Raw genomic sequence first — 21,566 nt, 5'->3', positions numbered from 1 at the left:
TATCTTCTGTGTATTGCACACGTTCTGGTTATTCTTACAAAGAAAAAAAATTGTTTGTGCTTTGTGCGCATAAAGATTTTGGAACCTCGTATGTGTGGACGCTGATGGAAAACAGCCGCTCAGGTTTAATCTGATCCAAAATTCAGTCTATGGAAACTGTGAAACGCGACTGCTACCATGGTGTTTGATGTGCCCGTGTTATCTGTGTATATAGCATGTTCTCTAAGCTCCGTAACTCAATAAGCGGAAGCACGCAGTGACATCAGCTCGTGTTCTCTGTCAGTCGCCAAAGGTCCGTACACTGAGGTGGTGAAGCTGCAGCAGATGCGCTGCCTGTTTGAGGCGTACGAGCATGTCCTGTCTCTGCTGGAAAGAGTCTTCACGCCCATATTCTGTCACAGCGATGAGGTAAGACCTCTGCACCCAGACTGACCCACACAAAGGCAGCACATCACAGAACAACATCACAAGGTCACCGGTTTGTGCTTCAGCTGTTAGCTGCCGTGTTCATTCCACTGTGTCATAGATGCATGGCTTAACCTCAGCCAAAAGCCCAGCCTGCTCCAAAAATTCAGCTTCAGACAGTTTATTCCACTCTTGGCTCATTATGATGTCATAGAGAGCCGATATCCCTAATATGGTAGATCTTACATTTGTGAGGGGCAGCCAATTAGGAGAAGCTTGGCTCAAACACAGGGGCCTAAAAAAAGTTTTTAACATAATAACTAAGGATCTGCACTCAAAGTCCAGTGTGTGACACATAAAGATTATTCTGAACTGTGAATCATGCAAAGTTACTCTAGAGTCCAAGAATAGAATTATGGAGCCGGAAGTGAGTTTAATTTCTTATTCTTTAACAGTGTTGAGGTAATAGCTGTATATACACGAAGCTGTAAGTTATATAAATGAAGGGAAAGTAGATCTGACTTCTATTTGTTACACTTAAAATACTTTTTTACAAGATTATTTACCTATTCTTTTTCACACATTTGGATCAAAAATGTGTTCAAAAATGTGTACCTGATTTAAATTTGACTGCTCTTCTCCTTTTCTCTGAAATATTTTGATTACACCCCATCATACATTTATCAGGACTTTGAGAATCTCATATTAGTCACTACTTATGTACCTTTGTCTCTTCTCTGTGCAGTACTTCAGACACCTGCTGAAGGGGGCGGAGTCTCCAGCAAGGAACTCGAAAGTCAGCAGGTTTGTGATTTGAACTAAACTTCATGTGTTTATTTTGATAGGTGTTTAAAAAAAAAATTAAAAAGTAAAAATGAAAGGCGGGGGGGGAGCATTTATTCTGAAAACACAAATTTGTCAATGCGTGCATGACAATAAACACGTCTGAGTAATTTGGTTTGTTCCTCCTCATTTTGAGCGTTGTGTTCGCAGTAACCACCGTAAACCACTGTGAGGCAGCACACAATCAGAGCAGCTCGCTGTGCTCACGTTTATTTCTCTGAGGTTGTTTTTTTGTCCAAACGCCCGTCTTTAGATGTGCTTCTTATTCCAGAAGCTTCAGCTGGGATGAGACCAGGTAAGCACTCGATCAGCATGTTGCTCGTCTGCACTGAAACTCTGCCTGCAAACAGCACACGGTATGATGCATGCAGATAGAGCACTGCTGACCGCAGATTTGTTTACGTGATGCTCACTCAGCAATTTTAACCTCCTGCTTGAGAAAATGGAATAAAGATGCTGGAGAGTCATTAGAATTTCTCCTTGTGCCCGGATGAGCAGCACTGAGTCTTTGCATTGCATTTGCATTTTTGCCTGACACTGATTTTTCATTTTTAGTTACTGTTCGTGATTCAGGACTCAGCAGTCATGCGTTCAGTGCTAGAAAGGCAAAGAGTTTTTCCCCAAATGTCCTGCAAAACACAAAATTCTTTCTGCTGTGATTTTAGAAACACATTTTTATAAGTGGACATGTTCTGCTTTTCCTCGTGTTTGTTATATGTATATATCTACCATTCCTGCAAAGTCTCTGTAGAATCTCTTAACTCACTGATAACTGGAGGACTGTCACTGCGGACTTTTATAACATCTGTCCAGAAAGCTTTTTCCTGCTGCTACCAGGCTAACATACACTAATGTCAGCATGCTGGCAGGAATAAAGCACGCATCAGTGTGTGAAACGCAGATTACAGGCGTGAAAACATACAGCATCACTTTAATTTAAGTGATCCGAGCTCAGTTCTCCTCTTCTTCCTGGAGGTCGTGTCCGAGACGACGACGACGACTACTACTACTACTACTACTACTACTAATAACAATAATAATAATGAAAAAAAAAGTGCACTCTTCTGCAAGTCATTTCAAACCTGTGTTACATAAAAATCTAATGACGTATCTTTAAAAAAGAAATGCTGACACAGGCTGGAAAAATCGTGTAATGGTAAAAAAAAGAGGTTATTAAGATGATCATGTATGAAGAGACAACCCCAGAAGTAAAGGAGAAGAAGCAGGAAGTTTATAATGATTTAAGTTTGAGTCCAGATATGAAAACATCTGGAGTGCTATGAAAGCAAACTGAGCTGTTGAGTCTAAAGAGTGTTTATCAAGTTTCCAAACGTAGACCGAGTGCTGTTAACGGAACAGTGATGCAGCACAGTGCTCTTTTGTACTTAACTTCATACGAGTTTGACATTATTTGCAAATCATTGTATTCTGATTACATTTTACTTGTCGCACGTCGTAGCGCACAGAGAAATCCTCTGCGTGAATTTGTCCTGCGGTAAATGGATTCCAGAGAAACGAGATGAAATATTCTCTTATCTTTAGAAACACGTCCAAACGAGGGGAGTCGTTCGGTATCAGAGGAATTGGCAGTAAAATCAAAGGTGTGTTCAAGAGCACGACCATGGAGGGCGCCTTACTGCCGCCCAGTGCCATGACCGACGTCGACGAAGATACGGTGAGTGCAGCAGCATTTTAATACAGATCGAGGGTTTTTCCACATCAATGCTCGATGTCTTAGTTGTGAGTCTCCTCTGTCCGTCCTGAAGGTAGAGGAGGCCACAGTCGTGATGGAAGACGACTCCCCCGACGAGCCAGCCATCACACCTGAACCTCAGAGGAACCTTCTGGCCTGGAGCATCACCATCCCCTACATCGATTTCTACGACGACGACGACATCAAGAAGGAGCGGATCCTAGTCTTCTCCATCCACGTCGAGCGCAACGACAAGAAGAACGGTGAGCGAGCGGAGAGGAAGAACAAACCTTAGCCAGGTTCTTCCTGCACAGACGAACCTGAAGATGTTTGTAGGAAAATAACCTTTACTGAGGTTTTGTTTGCTCAGAACAGACGTTTGTTTGTTATCTAATCAGAAATGGTCCCGTGAGGTAGCCCAGACTCTGTGACTCATCAGTCAGATGATGTAATGGTTTTTGCTCTCGTCTTCTTTAGCTGATCATGAAGCAGACAAGTGGTTGGTGTACAGGAAGTATATGGAGTTCTACGTTCTGGAGTCAAAACTCACCGAATTCCACGGTAATGCAGTGTTTACAAAACCAAAGACTGTATATAAGAGATGGACACTGCTGAAAAAGGGCTGAAAGGTAAAGGTGGAAAATGAAAGTGTTCTAAATATACATTCTTTGTAAGATGGAGATGGAGACACTATGGTGGCTCTTCAATCTGGTTTTAATGTTAAAGGATTCCATAAACCACAGGCTGGCTATGTCCTTTCTTTATATACAGTCTATGTACCTAGCTCACTTTCTCAAATGACCGTGATATATTTCAGCTGTTGGTATTTTACCCCTTTTTTCCCCCCGCTTGACTTTGTTCTCAGGCCCATTTGAAGATGCACAGCTTCCATCCAAAAGAATCATCGGACCAAAGAACTACGAGTTCCTCGAATCTAAAAGGGAAGAATTTGAGAAATATTTGCAGGTACTGGAAGTCTGAAGTTTGAGGAGTGTTAAAGAAGCTAATCAAGCACGGCTGCTGTAGACTCGTTATTCCATATGCAGGTTCTGTTAGTCTATATAAAGCATCTCGTCCCCAGACAAACAACTTTACTGCCGTGGGTTTTATCAGTTAGTTTTTGCACCTCTGCTTGGCCTGATGACTTTGAGCACTTGTCATATTTTTCTGCAAGTCTTTGTTTGAGAGGTGAGCATTAGTCTGACTCTTGGCTCTTTGTGTTTGTGCTCAGACTCTCCTGCAGCATCCGGAGCTCAGCAACAGCCAGCTGCTGGTCGACTTCCTGTCTCCTCACGTGGAGCATCAGTTCCTGGACAGGATGCTGCCCGATGTCAACCTGGGTACGTAACCAACATATCACACATGCCCTCTGTTTTTATAATGTGACTGTTTCAGAGTAGCTGCGCTGATAAAGGGTGCTGTTAGCTCACCTGTAGCAGGTGGAGACCTGGTCCGTGTGTCACTACACTGATCTCACCACGGCTGCAGAGCAGAACGACCACCGTCAGAAACTGCAATATGAGAATGGTAGCTGACGTCTGCTCCATTATTTAATGTTGGAAAGCAGCATGATTATGAAGTCAAGATGAAGACTTTGTGCTGCATGTCTTGCACACGTGCAGTCTAAGAGAGTTCATCTTCTCCCACTAAAGAAGTAAAACGGTCACTGTCAGTTATTCTGGTTAAAATTCAAACTGACATCATTTATATTTGAATCAAAGGGGAGATGTTATCAGTGCTGACGGGTGTGGATGGATGGCTCAACGCCGTGACTGAAGTCATCTCTTGCATGAAGTAACAAAGCATTCCACCTTAAAAGCTGGCGGTAGCTGCTGGTTTACACGTAAATGAGCAAAATAAAAGGGCTTTTAATCAGCTAGTACTCACTGACCTTTATTCACAGAACATGGCTGACCTTTTTCTATTTCCTGTGATTAATAATCAGGGAGTGATGCCGTCATAATGTCTTTACTCAACATTTTCTTTTGCAAATTAAAATCTCTCATACTACTTTTTTCTTTAAAAAAATACTTTATTGTGAAACATTTGTATAAAACTCAAACTGACTTAAGTATGTGATAAAATAAGTAAATAGCATTTCTGTCAGTGGCTCTGACGTCCTTCCTAAAATTTCCACATTGTATGTTCATGCTTTTATATTAATTGAATTTGTGCGCTGTTAACATCAGTGCTTCTGCATTGTAATCTGTATAAAACGGTTAATGTTATTATGGGAGTAAATATCGTAATTAGTCATTCAGTGCTCGCTGCCACCATCTTTCTCTGTGTTCGGTTTGTGACCCAAGTTTTTCTTCTACAGGAAAAATCTTCAAGTCTGTTCCTGGAAAGCTGATAAAGGAGGTGAGTATCTCTTCCTAAGCCGGGGATCCTCTCTGTTTTTCTCTTGGCTTTGCGAAGGCTTTATCTCACTTAACGAAGCAAACGTCTCACGTTGTCTGGAGTGATTTTAGAAGCGTGTGAATGTGCAGCTTCTCTGTGTCCCACCTTTAAAAGCTACGTCTTATTGGTAAGCTGATATTTCCCTCTGCATACCCAGAATTTTACTGTGAGCCAAAACCAGAAAACAGAATTACTCATGATTCATTTTGTGTAACCTCTAGAGTCGCAGGCAGTCACAAGCATCGAGAATATACACACAGAGATACAGAAACAGCCGGAAACATGCCAAACCCCACAAACAGAGTAGGAGATCAATGACGTTTGCTTTCATGCAGCTGACCCCGACCTCTAGGACAAATTCACAGGGTCTCGAAGGAAAACGGTGCCCAAAAAAACCATCTCATTGTTTCCTGTTACTGATGTTGTTGCCCTGGTTATTTTATTTAAGGTGGAATTTACCCACAGAGTAGAGCTTTCTTGTACATTGAAGGACGGAGATGTATTTTGGTTATGGTTGTCTTGGTTGGCAGTGTATATAGCCATGAGCTTAAAAAGTCTGACTTGGGGACAGTGCTTTAACTTTTTCTTTTTCTGTGACCCACAAATTGTGCTGGGTCTCACCATACATAAATAAGTAATAAATCTCGAGCAAATCACTGGAAAATATCTTCAAGTAAAACAACTGTTAAAAAAAAAAACGTTTCTGTGTTGAGAAAATCGTGAGAAGAATTTCAAGAACCAATATGATAAACATCCTATTCACTGACGGCCAGAGGGCAACAAGTCTAAGTCATTGTGAAGTGGATGGTTAAAACAATTAACAATAGAATGAACCTCCCTCAGCACATGCTTGTTATAAATGGCCAAAACTCCGTCTTGCCAACTCCCTGAGATTTTGATGGCAGTTTTTACCAAAAGTCCCGACTGATTCTTGTGCTTCAGAGTCATGTTACGAACCAGGCAGTGATACAGAAAGAAATAACAGATTCAATAAAACTTCTGTAAAATGAGGACAACATTTCAGAAAAAGGATCTCATTTTCCGTAAAAAGAATAGTGTTTGGTGAACTCTTTTGGTAGAGGCATCAGCATGAGGTTCAAAACACAGTTTATGGTCAAGAACAATCCCTAAATACTCGTAACTCTCCACAATCTCAATATCAGCAGCTTTAATGATAGTAGGTGATAAGCTATAATAGAGTTTGTTTTGCAGAGAGGACAGAACCTGGAGCGGTTCCTTCAGTCCTTCGTCAACTCATGCGAGTCTCCCAAACCCAAACCGAGCCGGCCCGAGCTGACCATCGTCAGCCCCACGGCGGGTAACAAGAAGGTAAAAAACAACTGTCCTATAAATGCATATGGAAGCTTTAACGTCATGTCTTAAAAGTCGCACGTCCATTCACCCTAGACCTAAAACAGCTTTTAGGTCTAGGGTTTACTTTAAGTATGTAGAAAGTACTGGATTTGTAATACAACATTTCTAAAAAAAATATTTATTGCAGATTGCTGCATAGTTTATTTACTTATAATTCAATCTTCAGCACAATAAAATGTTCACATAGTCCAGTTAAAGAAAAGGCATTCATGCTTAAACAAAGTGACTGAATCAAACACAACAAAGATAATGACGTCCTCTGAGCAGACAGCACCTTTGTGGGGGGTGTTGAGCCTCAGTCATATCCTGGCATTTACTCATTTATACTTGTAGAAGCCCAGTCAATCAATCAGTCAATAATCAGTCAATTCAATTTTATTTATACAGCACCAAATCACAACAACAGTCACCTCAAAGTGCTTTATATTGTAAGGTAGACCCTACAATAGTACATGCAGAGAAAAACACAACAATCATAGGACCCCTATGAGCAAGAACTTTGGCGACAGTGGGAAGGAAAAACTCCCTTTTAACAGGAAAAAACCTCCAGCAGAACGAGGCTCAGGGAGAAGCGGCCATCTGCCGCATCCGGTGGGAAGGAAAGTTTAATCCTAATCTTAAACTAGAGATGGTGTTTGTCTCCTGAATCCAAACTGGGAGCTGATTCCACAGAAGAGGGGCCTGAAAACTAAAGGCTCTCCCTCCCATTCTACTTTATGATCTATTAGAGTAATACGGTACTGTGGGCGTCATTAGGATAAGATGGGGCCTGATTGCTCAAGACTTTGTCTCCTGTGTTATAAACTAAAGATCCTCTGCAGGTACTCGTCTGTAACTTAGCCTTGTTTTTTCAGTATTTCTTCATGTTTTAAATTATGTCGAGCGTTTAATCGTTACGAGGTAATGGTGTGCGCTCGTTGTCCTGCAGCTCTTTAGCAACCTGTTCAAGAACAACGCCAACCTGTCGGAGAGGAAGCACAACCCCAACTTCTTCGCAGAGATGTTCACTGTGGACGGCATGTACGACTACATGATGTATGTCGGTGAGTGAGCCTGAGGAGCCGTAAGCAGCCTCTAAAGGCAAGATCACAGCTTTACAGGATGTCTGTACAGCCTCCGTCACGGTCTCCGTGTAAGTAAACGAAGTGAGTCCACGATGATGGGACTAAATCACACGCGTGTGAAAATGCTGGAAGCTGGAATTTCCTGCAGTCAGAACATTTGAGGGAAAAATGACTGCATGAAAGCATCCAATGATTTCCTGCAGTTTTCTAGGTTTCACTCCTCCTGCAGCAGATACTGTGGCCTTTAATGGTAACATAATGCACATTGTACTGATAATCAAAGCAGGGATGAAGACACTTGCACAGACCCACAGTTTAGTTTAGAAAGCAGCCAACGTGCTAACGTGTCCCACTGAAGCTCTTTTTACCTTCGTTTCTTTAAGCAGAGATTTTGCTTTGAACCTGCAGACCTGTTATGATTAGAAGACTTTAGATTGGTCACCTAAAGCCTGTGAGATATTTCGATCTGTGTTTCTTGAAGTGATTCGGGCCTGACTGTCTGTATCTGTGTTGGTGTTTGAACTCACAGGCCGGGTGGTGTTTCGCATGCCGGACTGGCTGCATCACATTCTGTGTGCTGGGAGGATCTTGTTGAAGAGCACATTCGAAGCCTACATGGATCAGTACATGCAGTTGAAACTGGAGCAGATCCTCCAGGAGCACCGCATGGTCTCCCTCATCACCCAGCTCCGAGGTAGGACGTCACCTGCACCAATAAAGTCTTTTCTTTTTCCGAGCTCAGTGTCGCTGCTTTTAAGATGATTTACAAGGTGTTCGGATTGTTTATGACACCAAAAGAAGCGTCAGTATGTGGAAAGGTCTTTTTTTACTTTCTAAATGTTACACATAAAAAAGCCTCACGACTCAACCTGTGAGCATCATTTTAAGCTCCTGCATCACCGCGATAGCTGTTCCTTGCTCTGAGCTGGTAGGAGTTAAACTTATCGAGCTCAGGATTTGAGTCAACAGTGAGTAAACGGGAAAGAAAAGAGAGAGTCTGAGTATTTTATTAACATTCACATCATAAAAATGCAGATCTGAATCCTGTCAGCAATATAAACCTGCAGTTAGTGCATCAGTGTTTTTTATTCCAGAATGATTCCTTTTATCCTTGCTCCTTCTGCAAATGGATCAAAAGGCTAATCTGGGAGAAGGTCGTAACTAAGGATGGGTATCGTTTAGGTTTTATCCGATACCGGTGCCAAACCGGTACTTTTGAAACGGTGCCGGTGCTTAAACGGTGCTCAAACCAGTGCTTAAAGAATGGAGAACACAGAATTGGTCCAAAAACCTCTCATGTTCAGCTGTTTTTTTGTAAAAAGATAACAATGTTAGCCTTTTCTGCAGCTATAGGGCATATATGGTATCACTCTTGGCTGGAAGCAGTGCTTAATCAATGGAAAAAACACAAACTTTGTCCAAAAACCTCTCATGTTTAGCTGTTTCAACGTTACTTACACACGAACAACATGAAGCTACTCACGCAGAGAAGAACGGCTGCTGCTGCCATCATCATCCTCATCATTTCTGCTACGCTGACAGGGCTAGGGGCCAGGACTCTCCTCTTCGGGTTTTTGGGGTATGTTGCTAACTCCGGGTCCGATAACAGGCACCACACCCGCAGTAGATGTGTACGGTGTGAAGTCTCGCAGCAAGCTATCAAACACAGCGCATTTCTCGGCTTTAAAAAAACCCGCTATGCGTCGCCAGGTGTTTCATCAGATTTGAGCTGTTACCTCCTTTGACAATATCACAGTATCAGCTTAAAGCACTTGTTGCAGGCTGCTGAGTTTCCATCTTTTGCTGTGAAGTACAGCCAGACTTTTGATTGCTTCGCCTTGGGCATTTTTAATCTGTAGCTCTGCTCTAAAAGAATGTACGTACCTGGGCCCGCCTACTATCCTCAGAAACGTAAAATGATTGGCTAGAATTGGCTCAGGAAAAAAAAGCACCAAAATAAAGCATTGAAATGTGCGCTGCTTTTCGGTCTGGTTACTACCGTTTATGTCAGAACCGGTGCCATCATGGCACCGGACACCGGTACCCATCCCTAGTCGTAACAAATCTGCTCATAAATCTCAGAAGTTGTATCTGATTTAAGTTTGGCAGATCTCCCATCTCCTCAAGTGTGCCCAGACAGCTTCCAGCATGCTGCCATCATTACATACCTGCCTGGAAGTTTTTCAGATTCCTTGTATTTCTGGGACATGTCATTGTTGTTGTAGAGGCAGACCCACTGCCTCTGGGCAGCACGCTTGGTTGATGCCACTGAACTTCTTCACAGATCTTCAGCTGAGGTGAAATCAGAGCACTCTGCGCACGTGATCAGCAGCGATGTGTAAATGTGTGGATGCAGAGAACGAAGCACCTTTCAACTGGACAAAAAAACTTGTTTTTGAAGATGATTCATGTTGTGTGACCCTGCAGAAAATTTCTGCTTCTGTGCAGATGTTTCAGTTTCCAAAAACAAAGGAGGAAACTTGAACTCTGCAATTTGTTCCTGTTCATTTCTGCAGACGCCGTTTTCTGTGAGAGCAGCGAGGAACGAACAGCAGAGGCCAAACAAGCCAGAGCCAAGCAGACGTTTGAGGAGATGATGAAGTACCTGCCAGGTCGGGTTTCAGTTCAGTCACAGTAATCGTTAATAATCAATAATCATCTCCTGGTATGTTTCATGTTGAAGTATTCAGTGAGGCTGTCTCTGCTGAAAGCTGTGCTGAAAGTTTATCTGCTCTCTCGGAACATTATAATTAATAATGACTGTTATTAATTCATCTTCTCCCACTAAAGAAGTAAAACGGTCACTGTCAGTTATTCTGGTTAAAATTCAAACTGACATCATTTATATTTGAATCAAAGGGGAGATGTTATCAGTGCTGACGGGTGTGGATGGATGGCTCAACGCCGTGACTGAAGTCATCTCTTGCATGAAGTAACAAAGCATTCCACCTTAAAAGCTGGGGGTAGCTGCTGGTTTACACGTAAATGAGCAAAATAAAAGGGCTTTTAATCAGCTAGTACTCACTGACCTTTATTCACAGAACATGGCTGACCTTTTTCTATTTCCTGTGATTAATAATCAGGCAGTGATGCCGTCATAATGTCTTTACTCAACATTTTCTTTTGCAAATTAAAATCTCTCATACTACTTTTTTCTTTAAAAAAATACTTTATTGTGAAACATTTGTATAAAACTCAAACTGACTTAAGTAAGTGATAAAATAAGTAAATAGCATTTCTGTCAGTGGCTCTGACGTCCTTCCTAAAATTTCCACATTGTATGTTCATGCTTTTATATTAATTGAATTTGTGCGAGGAACGAACAGCAGAGGCCAAACAAGCCAGAGCCAAGCAGACGTTTGAGGAGATGATGAAGTACCTGCCAGGTCGGGTTTCAGTTCAGTCACAGTAATCGTTAATAATCAATAATCATCTCCTGGTATGTTTCATGTTGAAGTATTCAGTGAGGCTGTCTCTGCTGAAAGCTGTGCTGAAAGTTTAAGATAAGATAAGATAAGATAAGATAACCTTTATTAGTCCCACACGTGGGAAATTTGTTTTGTCACAGCAGGAAGTGGACAGTGCAAAAGTTGTGAAGGAAAAATTAGAATAAAATAAGATAAGAATAAATACAGTACACAACTGTACAGAATAGAATAAAATAAAATACTATATACAGTAGAATAAAATAGAATAAAATATACAATAAGATAAAAATAGAATACAAATGCTATATACAACTGAGTAAAAATACAACGATGCCAGAAAGGATTATTGCACATTAGTATTATTGCACATGTGTGGATGTGTGTGTTAGATCAGTCAAAGTCTTTATTGTGGAGTCTGACAGCAGTGGGGAGGAAAGACCTGCGAAATCTCTCCGTCCCACACCGTGGGTGCCGCAGTCTCCCACTGAAGGAGCTGCTCAGTGCTGTCACAGTCTCATGCATGGGGTGGGAGATGTTGTCCATCAGGGATGACAGCTTAGCCACCATTCTCCTGTCACTCACCACCTCCACTGGGTCCAGAGGGCATCCTAGAACAGAGCTGGCCCTTCGGATCAGCCTGTTCAGTCTCTTCCTGTCCCCAGCAGAGATGCTGCCACCCCAGCAGACCACACCATAAAAGATGGCTGAGGCCACCACAGAGTCATAGAAGGTCTTCAGGAGTGGGCCCTCTACTCCAAACGACCTGAGTCTCCGCAGCAGGTACAGCCTGCTCTGCCCTTTCCTGTAGAGGGCGTCTGAGTTATGAGTCCAGTCCAGTTTGCTGTTCAGATGAACACCAAGGTACCTGTAGCTGTCCACAGCCTCGATGTCCATACCTTGGATGTTCAGTGGTTGCAGTGGAGGATGTTTGTGCCTGCGGAAGTCTACCACTTATCTGCTCTCTCGGAGACATTATAATTAATAATGACTGTGGACATCAGCACAACATATCATATCAGAACATCAATAAAGATAATAAAGTATGTTATTGTATGCATGTTAAAATCCGACTCTTCTGAAGTGCCAGTGAACATCTCACAGCCTGTTTTAAACATGTCAGAAATCTGATTTAAAGGGGGATAAAAATATCTAGTTAGCTGGGAGCGTGCAGGCAGTTTCTTTTGATGTGTGACTTTAAAAGTAAAACTGGAAATGAAACCACAAGACCTTTGAGCTGTTCTCACTTCCCAGTCTGCCAGTCATACTGGATCTAAAGTCCCAGTTTAAACACTGGCGTTGTCCGAGATGCTTTTCCTTTTGTTATTTACGGTACGGAAGTGATCCGCCTGCTTTTAAAGACACAGAGGTTTTCTTACAGCTGGATGCCTGCACAGAACACAGCTGCTTTAACTACAACCTGGAAACGAGAGCGCCACTTTAATCTCCTTCCTGTTATCGATTTGAGTATTTTGCTTCTTACATTTAAAGTTCTGGACTGCAGTTCAAGGTTGCTCTGCTCAGACAAGAGTTTCCAGTGTAATAGTATTAATAGCCTGTATTAGCCTAGTACTTAAAAGAAACAGACAGTCACAAAGGGCTTGGCAGTTCGATCAGCCTCTCTGCCGACCGTCCTCCAACTCTTCTACTCTGATCTTATAGACTAGGGGTGGGTTTTAATAATCGATTCATCGATTAAAATCGATTCTGGCTTGGATAACGTGAAATCGATTCATTAAAATCCTGAATCGATTTTTTAATATAAATTTATTTTGCCCGAAACGCCAGAATCTCAGGTGAAACCTCACAAAATTTCAACAACCACCAAACAGCTAAGACAGTAAATGAGAGCAGGTACACGGATTCTGCACAAGGACGTAAACGCACAGCGCGGATCAGAGTCAGTGAGATGTCGCCTTTCTCACCCGATGGGGGCTGCAGCTTTAAGCGGCTGCGCGCGCTCCCGCGGATGGCAATCACTTTCTGGCAGACAATCACTTTTTGGCACAACTGCACGGACACGGTCGGGGCTGAAAGCCGACAGCTCGCTGATTCTGATGTTTCGGCGGGTCCGCGCTTTGTGTTCACGTCCTTTTTGCGCTGATTCTAAAGCTGTTAGTTTTATCTCTCTCCAAACAATATTGACCGAACCAGCAGCAAAAGAAGATCCAAACTATGCTTCACATAAACATCGTCGTGAAATCACTCTGACTTTTACTGTTTTGCTTCCACCACGATAAAATCACACTTCATGCACAGCTCTCTCTCTCTCTCTCCCTCTCTCTCTCTCTCTCTCTCTCTCTCTCTGTACTTCAAGAACAGTTTCCCGTCTAAAAATCTGTCTTCTGCATTATTCGCTTGCTTGTTACGCACAAGTCTACCGTTGTTTACAGCGCTGTCGGCCGCTGTTTTTTTTTTTTTTTTTTTCGTTTTACATACTTCCGAAAAGAAAACCTAATTTCTGCCGTTCAGTACTGAACAAATTTAAACTTTTTAAAATTATGCAAAATGCAAAACGCTCAGCCATGTCTCTAATAAAACCGCTGTAACGTCAGAGGTAACGTTCATATGTTGATTAATGGTTTTCTTTCGTTTTTGATGTACTGCAGAATATTTTTATAAAATCCCAGGCCAGGAAAATCACCTTCATGTTTTTCTGTGTTTTATCTTCAGCTACTTTGACACAAAGGCATCTGCTGTGATGGTCACACCTTTGATAAAGTCTTGCGTGTGTCAGCTTCCTTTTTATTGATACAAAAATATGTAAATGTACTGATCTGAATTATAATATTTCTGACTGTCAAAATTTCCCAGATTCAAATCGAATTTAATTGAATCGAATCGAATCGAATTGAATCGAATCGTGGATCGAATCGATTCGGGACCTTGTGAATCGGAAACAAATCGATTCTAGAAATCAGTGACGATACCCGGCCCTATTAGACAAACAATCCTGGTCTTTGCTGTATGTTTTTAACAGTTTCGGGTCCAACTCATTAAATCTGCATGCTTCACATACCCATGGCTTAATAAAGCTGTATGATGTGCTTTGATTTCAGACTTTGTGGTGAAGTGCATCGGTGAGGAGTCGAAGTACGAAGGTATCCAGCTGCTGTTTGACAGTTTTCAGCAGCCGCTGCTCAACAAGCAGGTAAACGGTTGTTCTCCTAATCCAGTGGTTCCCAAACTTTTTTTGCCAGGCCCCCCTTTTTTACAAGAAAAATGTTCGCGCCCCCCCACCACCTAACCCCCCACCCCCCGCACAAACACATCCTCCAAACCCATATTTTGTTTACAAACTCCATTGCGGTTTATTTCACACCTCAAACATTTAGTAAACAATTAAGCAAATACAAGTAAACGGCAATAAATTACAGGTAGTAATAAAATATACTACTAACTCTTTTACGCTACATCCACACCTACACCGGTATTTTTGAAAACTCAGCTGTTTCTATGCGTTTGGGCTTTTCGTCAACACGTAAACGGTGTTGCGATTCACCGAAAATGGAGATTATTTAAAACTCCTTTTTTGCGTTTATGTGTGGACGAGGAATACAGAGTTTGTCACGCAACGTCAAAGGTATGTGCCTCTTTTCACGTCACGCTGTGCGCCACGTTATTGTTAACATGAGATGAATGGCAGATAGAGACAAAATACTGTTACTGTTAATCTGACTATCTGCAGGTTTTACACGCTTACATACACACACGCAGTTACTGTCCCTCCATTTAGAAAGGCAGAGGCGTCACGGTGTAATTATTTTACGTGTAGTTGTTTTTTTTCCTGTGTAATAATATTCAACATTGCTGTCAATACATTTTTCAAAAAATGTCTCTCTGTGCAAAATGGGTTTAAACAGATAAACAGCTGTGGGATACTGTTTGTCCGTGATTTGAACCGGGGGAACAAATTACGGCAGGATCAGCCTGATATTATTTGTATCCCACTGTAACTTTACTGCATAAAGAGCTAACATGTCCAAAATGTCAGGAGTAGTTAGTTATTACAAGAAGTGTTTGTGAACTAAAAATCAAGAATGTGGGATACTGTTTGTCCGTGATTTGGAGAGCCCAGCGCGTGCTCCCGACGCAGGGAAACTAATTTTGCAGGGGAGAGCTACCTTGGCACTTGTGCAGGTGAAGCCAAAGGGAAGATATGCTTCACCATATTTTCCTGTCTTTGGCTTGGAAGGAAGTTGGTTTGGAAACATATTTGGCGATGCTTCATCTCCTGCTTTGCGTTTATGTGGGAGCCCCGTCAAAAACCTGTCCACAGTGTCCAAGCACTCTTCTTTTTTTTTTTTTCCTTTTCATACCGCGCCCCCCCCGCAATGGCTCTGCGCCCCCCTAGGGGGCGGGCCCCACACTTTGGGAACCTCTGTCCTAATCCATGGTTCAGCTCAGCATTTACGAGAGCTTCCTGCATGTTCAGGCAGGCTCAACGGTGACGTGTAATGTAATGTTAGGGTGCATTTTCCCATTAGCATCAGGGTGGGTCCAAATGTGAGGCCTATTTTTCTGACATTTTTAAGCTCTGGTTCTTTTATAGGTACAGGAAATGTACTGTACCTATGTGGTTGCCATCTATGTCGATGCATGGCGCCTTGCACTGAGCGCTTTCACTTTGTAGAAAAGACGATTGTTTGATAGCTTGATTACTCTGATGCAAGCAGACCTTCATCCTATCAGAGAAGAATTTAAAGACACTCTAACTAACAGGAAGTGTTTAAAACTACTGTGTTTGAAAATATATTTTGTGTAGCTGGCTCTTATACTCAAATGTTGGCAAGCACCACGTTTGGACCCACTCAAGTAACTTAGAGAGGCTGTAACTGTGAAAATATTCATAGTACGAAGGTAAAATCTTACATGGGTTAATTCAACATGTTACTGTAACTGTTACTGTAAAGTTACTGTAAATCAGCTGGTTCTAAAGGAGTCGGGTGGGAACTTTATTCAGATTAACTTGATTTTATACAAAGCTGCAAAAAACAGAATCCCTGCAGCCTGTGTAGGTTGTGCTCACAGCTGTCCTGATTTACATATTTACTGGTCCAGACTTTTTCACTTACATGTGAATGTTTCCCTCAATTTCCCGACAGTTGATCATGCTTTTCTTCCAGTGTAAATGCTGTAAACATGTGTTAAACGACCACTGCAGCAATGCAAATTTCTGTGCATTCATGTTAGATTTTTCTATATCTTTTAAACAGATGAGTTCTTCTACGTGTTTACTTGCGAGAACTGCTGCATTGTGTAGTTTGCACACATGCACACACTATAAAAACAGAAAACACGAGGTTAATGACGTCAGGTGCCCTTTTTTCACTGGAAGTGTTCTTTATAAAACACACCCACACACCCACACATATGCCTGTACTTGCTTTATGCCACAGCCTGAGGATGCAAGCCGATGACTTTCAGCTGAGCCTTTCCTGTTTTCAGCTCGTCACTGTGCAGCTCTTCCCTCTCACATTGAACTTAAACACCTCTAAAATATATCTCAGGGATCCTCTCAGGCTGAGTTTACATTAATCTGAGTCATCACTGGTTTATGACTCAGCGATAATTTGCTGTTCTCGTAAATATTGATGTCTGAGGGAGCAGAAGGACTGAAATGCATGTTTTCTGAACTATAAGATGAATTGATATCTGAAATCGGCAGTGTTTGGATGTTAACTTTCAGTACTGACGTACTTCATGTATGTTTTCACTTTAACTTACTGGCACATGCATATTGCCCATGAGCACAATGAACAGTAAGAGGAGATTAACTTTTCCCCTCTGACTCTGACTGGCCTGATCATTTCTCCTCCTCAGATGACGTACGTCCTGCTAGACATCGCCGTGCTGGAGCTTTTTCCTGAACTCAACAAGGTAAACAGCTGACAGTGGGGAATGTAAAGAAATAAAACAGGATGAGCTGGAAGTTAAGCTAAGACGCCATTCTCAGAATATATCAGGCAGGAAAAGACCTGTTCAGGAGTTCACTGTATGTGCACATGTGCATTTCCAAACATGAGCTTTTTCCTGGTCAAAACAGGTGTTTGCCTGCACATTTAAGTGCACATGGTCTGCAAAAGCAAAAAAGGTTTGTTTCACCTTCACTGACAGACATCTGTGCATCTTGAAAATATAGTTTTAACAGCAGATCCTCATTGTGCAATCTTTAACTGCATTTTTTATCCTGTCATCCATATTGTGATGGAAATACATTTGAAGGCATTTAATGGATACTTAGGAAAAGCTGGACTTATTTTGTGTGTTAGTGAGTAGATTTGTTGCTTAGACAGGAAATAAACTGTTGTAAGCAGCTCAGATTCTCTGAGTCTGCTAACCATTAGTGCTGCTGGCTACAGCTGTGGAGGCTCCTGTTGGCATCTACACTAAGTGCTTAGTGCTCATTTAGCAGTTTATGATGCTTGAATCAATATCTAATTAACATGATGACGAACGACTGACTGGATTTGTTCTGATGAATCCATGTCATGATATTCAAACTGAGGCTGCAGATTTCTGCAGGTGAGTGTGAACAAGAAGAGGAAACCTACAGATAGCAGAGCTATGCATTAAACTGAAATTTTATTTAAAACAAGATGATTGAGATAAAAAGATTGAGTAGTGACCAAAAGAACCAGGATGTTGCAGATACATGGAGGAAACTGGCATAAACTGTGGTCCGCTTCCATAGAAATCTAACCACACTGACCACAACAAAGAGTGAGGATGCAGGAGGGAAAAAATGCCCAACATGTTATGTTTCAATCGGCTGACACTGGGACACAAACACATAGCAATTAGCACATAATGCACCATCCTGAGAATCAATGGCGCCAAGGATCTCTCTAATTATGTAGGTTATGTCGTACCTTTAGAAAGATTTCCTGCAGGAGATCAGATCAGGCATTAGAGAGAGGGTAAGGAGTTCACTCATTTGAGTGGTTTGGGCATCTGACAAGGATGCCTCTGGGGGTTTCCTAGATGAGGTTTTCCAGGCAGATCCCACCAGGACACGCTAGAGAGATTATATCTCTTGGGTTTGTGTGGGAACGCCTTAGTGTTTCCCCAGATAAGCTGGAGGAGGTGGCCCGGGACAGGGACATCCGGGCTTCTCTGCTTAGGCTGCCCGGTCCTGGATAAATCAAAGAAAGTGGATGGATGATTTATTGTGTCACGATCAGGCTTTATTTTGTTTTTCATCCCCCAAACGTTGATTTTTGCTGCTTCCTGGGAACATCCAACAGTTTCCACATCACTGTTAGCTGGAAATCGGGCGGATGTGTTGTGAACACAGCAGATACCACCAGTGATTTGTTTTCAGCACAAGTGTAAAACGCTACCATGAGAACAAACCAGCTTCTCACAACTGTTCATTTTACTTTAAATCCAGACTAATTTCACATTGTGAGCAGAGAGACGCGTCTCCTTTCACAGCAGTTATGCTGCAATAGACGCAGGCTGCCGGGGGGTTCCCATGATGCATTGAGTTTTTCCTTTCCAGTCACCTTTCTCACTTATTATGTGTTAATAGACCTCTCTGCATTGAATCATATCTGTTATTAATATCTGGCTCTATTCCACAGCATGTCTTTCATCCTGTTTTCCTTCTCTCACCCCAACCGTTCGTGGTAGATGGCCGCCCCTCCCTGAGCCTGGTTCTGCCGGGGGTTTCTTCCTGTTAAAAGGGAGTTTTTCCTTCCCACTGTCGCCAAAGTGCTTGCTCATAGGGGGTCATATGATTGTTGGGTTTTTCTCTGTATCTACTGTACAATATAAAGCGCCTTGAGGCGACTGCTGTTGTGATTTAGCGCAATATAAATAAAATTGAATTGAATTGAACTACAGCTGTTTTGGGATTCACGCTGGTTTCAACCTATTTAGTCATAAGCAGCTCCTTCAGTTAATGCTACGTTTAATTCAGCGTCTTTCCTCCACGTCCTAAACAACTGAAATGAGAAACGGTGATGAATGGTGGAGATGCTTCCATCAGCCCTGATTTTGTTTGTTTTTTTTGTTGTTTTTTTTGTTTCTTCCTTGTTGTAAAGTGTCCTTAAAGCTAGTAACATAGGCAGAGTTAGTTCAGCTGGATTCACATGTGGCAGCGGAGAGCCTGGAGCTTTCTCTCTCTGTGAGAAACCATAGCTCACATGGAGGGCGCAGGCGTGGGTGGCGTCTGTGGAACTTCATACTCGTCTGACAGTGACACTGAAGCAGAAACGCCCACACCTCTCTCTCCCCAGGTACCTCCTCCAAATCTCCTCAAGCCCGCTGAGAGGCGCGTCCCGGATCTAATTCCAGCTGGTCGCAACTGAAACGCCTCACCCAGTAGACATCCTGGACATACACTTGAACCACCTCAGCGGGCTCCTTTTGGTGTAGAGGAGTAACAGTTCTGCTCTGAACTCCTCCTCGGGGAAAATGGACATTATGCTTTCCCCTTCTGCGTCTGCTGCGATCCGTTTTGGTTCCATTGATGTAAATTTCATCATCAGACAGTTAGCGTGAGGGTCCATGTGGACATCCACACGCCGGCTAGTGTTTTGTGAGCATGTGACACAACTGTGCTTTCATGCTTTCCACAATAACACACCTCTTAGTCATGGCAACCTCTGTCCTAACCCTGAATGCTGTGATAGTTTAGGGTGATATTTAAGGTTGTCACAGATTGGGCAGGCCTCGTTCTCTCAAACACTCTAATGTGACCTCACAGGTGTTTCCTCTTTCCTCCTCAGCAGGGGGCGAAGGAGGCGTTCATCGTGTGACTCGGAGGAGGAACCGAACTCCGTGCTGGAAGGTGCAATACTGTCAGAATATTTCCAAAGGCTCTGAGACCATCTCTGCATTCCGATGTACATTAATGCACTAATAAAGAGATATTTATTGATATCACGCTGCCAGTCGTCTTCTCTGCAAACACCAAGGAGCTCATCTGCTCATCAGAACTTTTTGCTGCTTCATCCCAGCTCAGCTTCACATATCTTCACTTCTGCTTTAGCTGAACTGTAGTGAAATCAGAAGGCTTGCTTTGTCTTTGTCACGCTGAAGCAAGCTACCTTGCTCTCTTTCAAAACCAGTGACTTTCAGTTGACCTGGGAACGGTTCTGCAAGACCGCATGTAGGTCACTGTACTCACATCTGTTTTATATCTGCGAGCTGTGTGCCAGACAAAACAGATGGGAGTACAGTGAGCTGACCGGTGTTGTCAGGAATTCAAACCTCAGCTACAAACACACTAGTTAGTGGTATTTGTTAACCACTTACCATTCTCTACGGACCTTGAACAACAAGTTGTTGTAAGCTGCAGGAAGTGATCAGCTATAACTTTAGGGTAGTTCAGACTTTTTCCTGTGTTTCCGATCTCTGTGTGCAAGCAGAAGAAGACAAAATCATCAGGACGAACGACAGAAATCTTAATATCTGTGCAAACAACATAAAACTGATGGATTCTGAAGGCACAATTAAAGTTATTTATTACATTGCCTGCAGAGAGAAAAACATTACATTTTCTGCCGTGACTGAAATTCACAAAGCTCTATGAAGACTTCCAGTGCACAACAATGTGCCAAAGTGAGTCAGAATTTCCAAAAAAACAAGATCACTCATAGGCGTTTATAGCTTTGCTTTAGTCCAAGTCAGTGAATACAAGAATTAAGCAACAGAGTTTTTTGTTTTGCTTTGTTTTGTTTTTGTCCCTGTGGGTGGGCCTTCAAATAACACTCCTTACATAAGAAACAGTTACTGGAACCATTCTGACTGGTGATCAAAGAGTGGTGATTATTATCCTGTCTGTATGAGTTTACAGTTAGAGGACCACAAACAGACCAACATGAATTCAGAGAATCCCTGAAAGCTCCTTTCAGGGATTCTCTAAAAGTAAAAAGAAACTTAAAACCTGTCCCGAGTGTGTTTCAGTGTCGGCTGCAAGAACGCAGACAGAGAGCAGTTCTGCGGTTTCAATGAGCTTGTTTTCCAGCCTTTGGCAGCTCGTCCTGGTGCAGGCCGGTGCCAGCTGAGTAAGATGCTCAGTCCAGCGACTAATAAGGTGCTTCCAACATTAGCAGGCAGCAAGCGTTGTTTGGGAGATCCCTGACACAGAGGAGGCCTTGTTTAGGGTATCGCTGGGAAGCTCTGGTTAAAAAGAAAAATTGAGGTAAGGAATTTCCTGAACTCTGCTACAGGAAAAAAAAAAGACATGAGGGAAATGGCACCGCCTGTTTTCTACCCTAAAAATGCAGTCTTTACACATTTTTGCACATCTTTGCTTTTTTGTTTTAGGGGCAAAATTAAAGGGCTGGCAGTAAAATCTTTCTTAAATACTGATGCTAAAAGGAGAAAAAAGAAAAAAATGTGGAAAATTTT

The 21,566-nt window shown here is 42.3% G+C and overlaps 1 protein-coding gene across 5 annotated transcripts in view; it reads left to right on the top strand.

Moving 5' to 3' along the window:
* The window catches only part of snx14 (sorting nexin 14), a 29,382-nt gene extending 9,286 nt beyond the window's left edge, over window positions 1-20,096 (top strand). Inside the window, exons 14-29 of one of the 5 annotated variants that reach the window (XM_019345699.2) lie at window positions 284-408; window positions 1,151-1,209; window positions 1,520-1,543; window positions 2,791-2,923; window positions 3,015-3,204; window positions 3,419-3,502; window positions 3,807-3,907; window positions 4,173-4,281; window positions 5,262-5,302; window positions 6,554-6,670; window positions 7,644-7,758; window positions 8,309-8,473; window positions 10,296-10,391; window positions 14,264-14,355; window positions 17,028-17,084; window positions 19,940-20,096. In XM_019345699.2, coding sequence (XP_019201244.1) covers window positions 284-408; window positions 1,151-1,209; window positions 1,520-1,543; window positions 2,791-2,923; window positions 3,015-3,204; window positions 3,419-3,502; window positions 3,807-3,907; window positions 4,173-4,281; window positions 5,262-5,302; window positions 6,554-6,670; window positions 7,644-7,758; window positions 8,309-8,473; window positions 10,296-10,391; window positions 14,264-14,355; window positions 17,028-17,084; window positions 19,940-19,969 — 1,538 coding nt within the window. In that variant the 3' untranslated portion in view covers window positions 19,970-20,096. Of the gene's footprint in view, window positions 1-283; window positions 409-1,150; window positions 1,210-1,501; window positions 1,544-2,790; window positions 2,924-3,014; window positions 3,205-3,418; window positions 3,503-3,806; window positions 3,908-4,172; window positions 4,282-5,261; window positions 5,303-6,553; window positions 6,671-7,643; window positions 7,759-8,308; window positions 8,474-10,295; window positions 10,392-10,638; window positions 11,166-14,263; window positions 14,356-17,027; window positions 17,085-19,939 lie in introns of those variants that run through there. The other 4 variants (XM_019345698.2, XM_019345696.2, XR_003214283.1 and 1 more) reach the window with 4 other exon arrangements.
* Window positions 20,097-21,566: the final 1,470 nt, after the last annotated feature.

Source organism: Oreochromis niloticus, linkage group LG15 (assembly GCF_001858045.2).
Source record: "Oreochromis niloticus isolate F11D_XX linkage group LG15, O_niloticus_UMD_NMBU, whole genome shotgun sequence".
NCBI lineage: Eukaryota > Metazoa > Chordata > Actinopteri > Cichliformes > Cichlidae > Oreochromis > Oreochromis niloticus.
The sequence above is the reverse complement of the archived record's forward strand: the minus strand, read 5'-3'. Positions and strand labels throughout refer to the sequence as shown.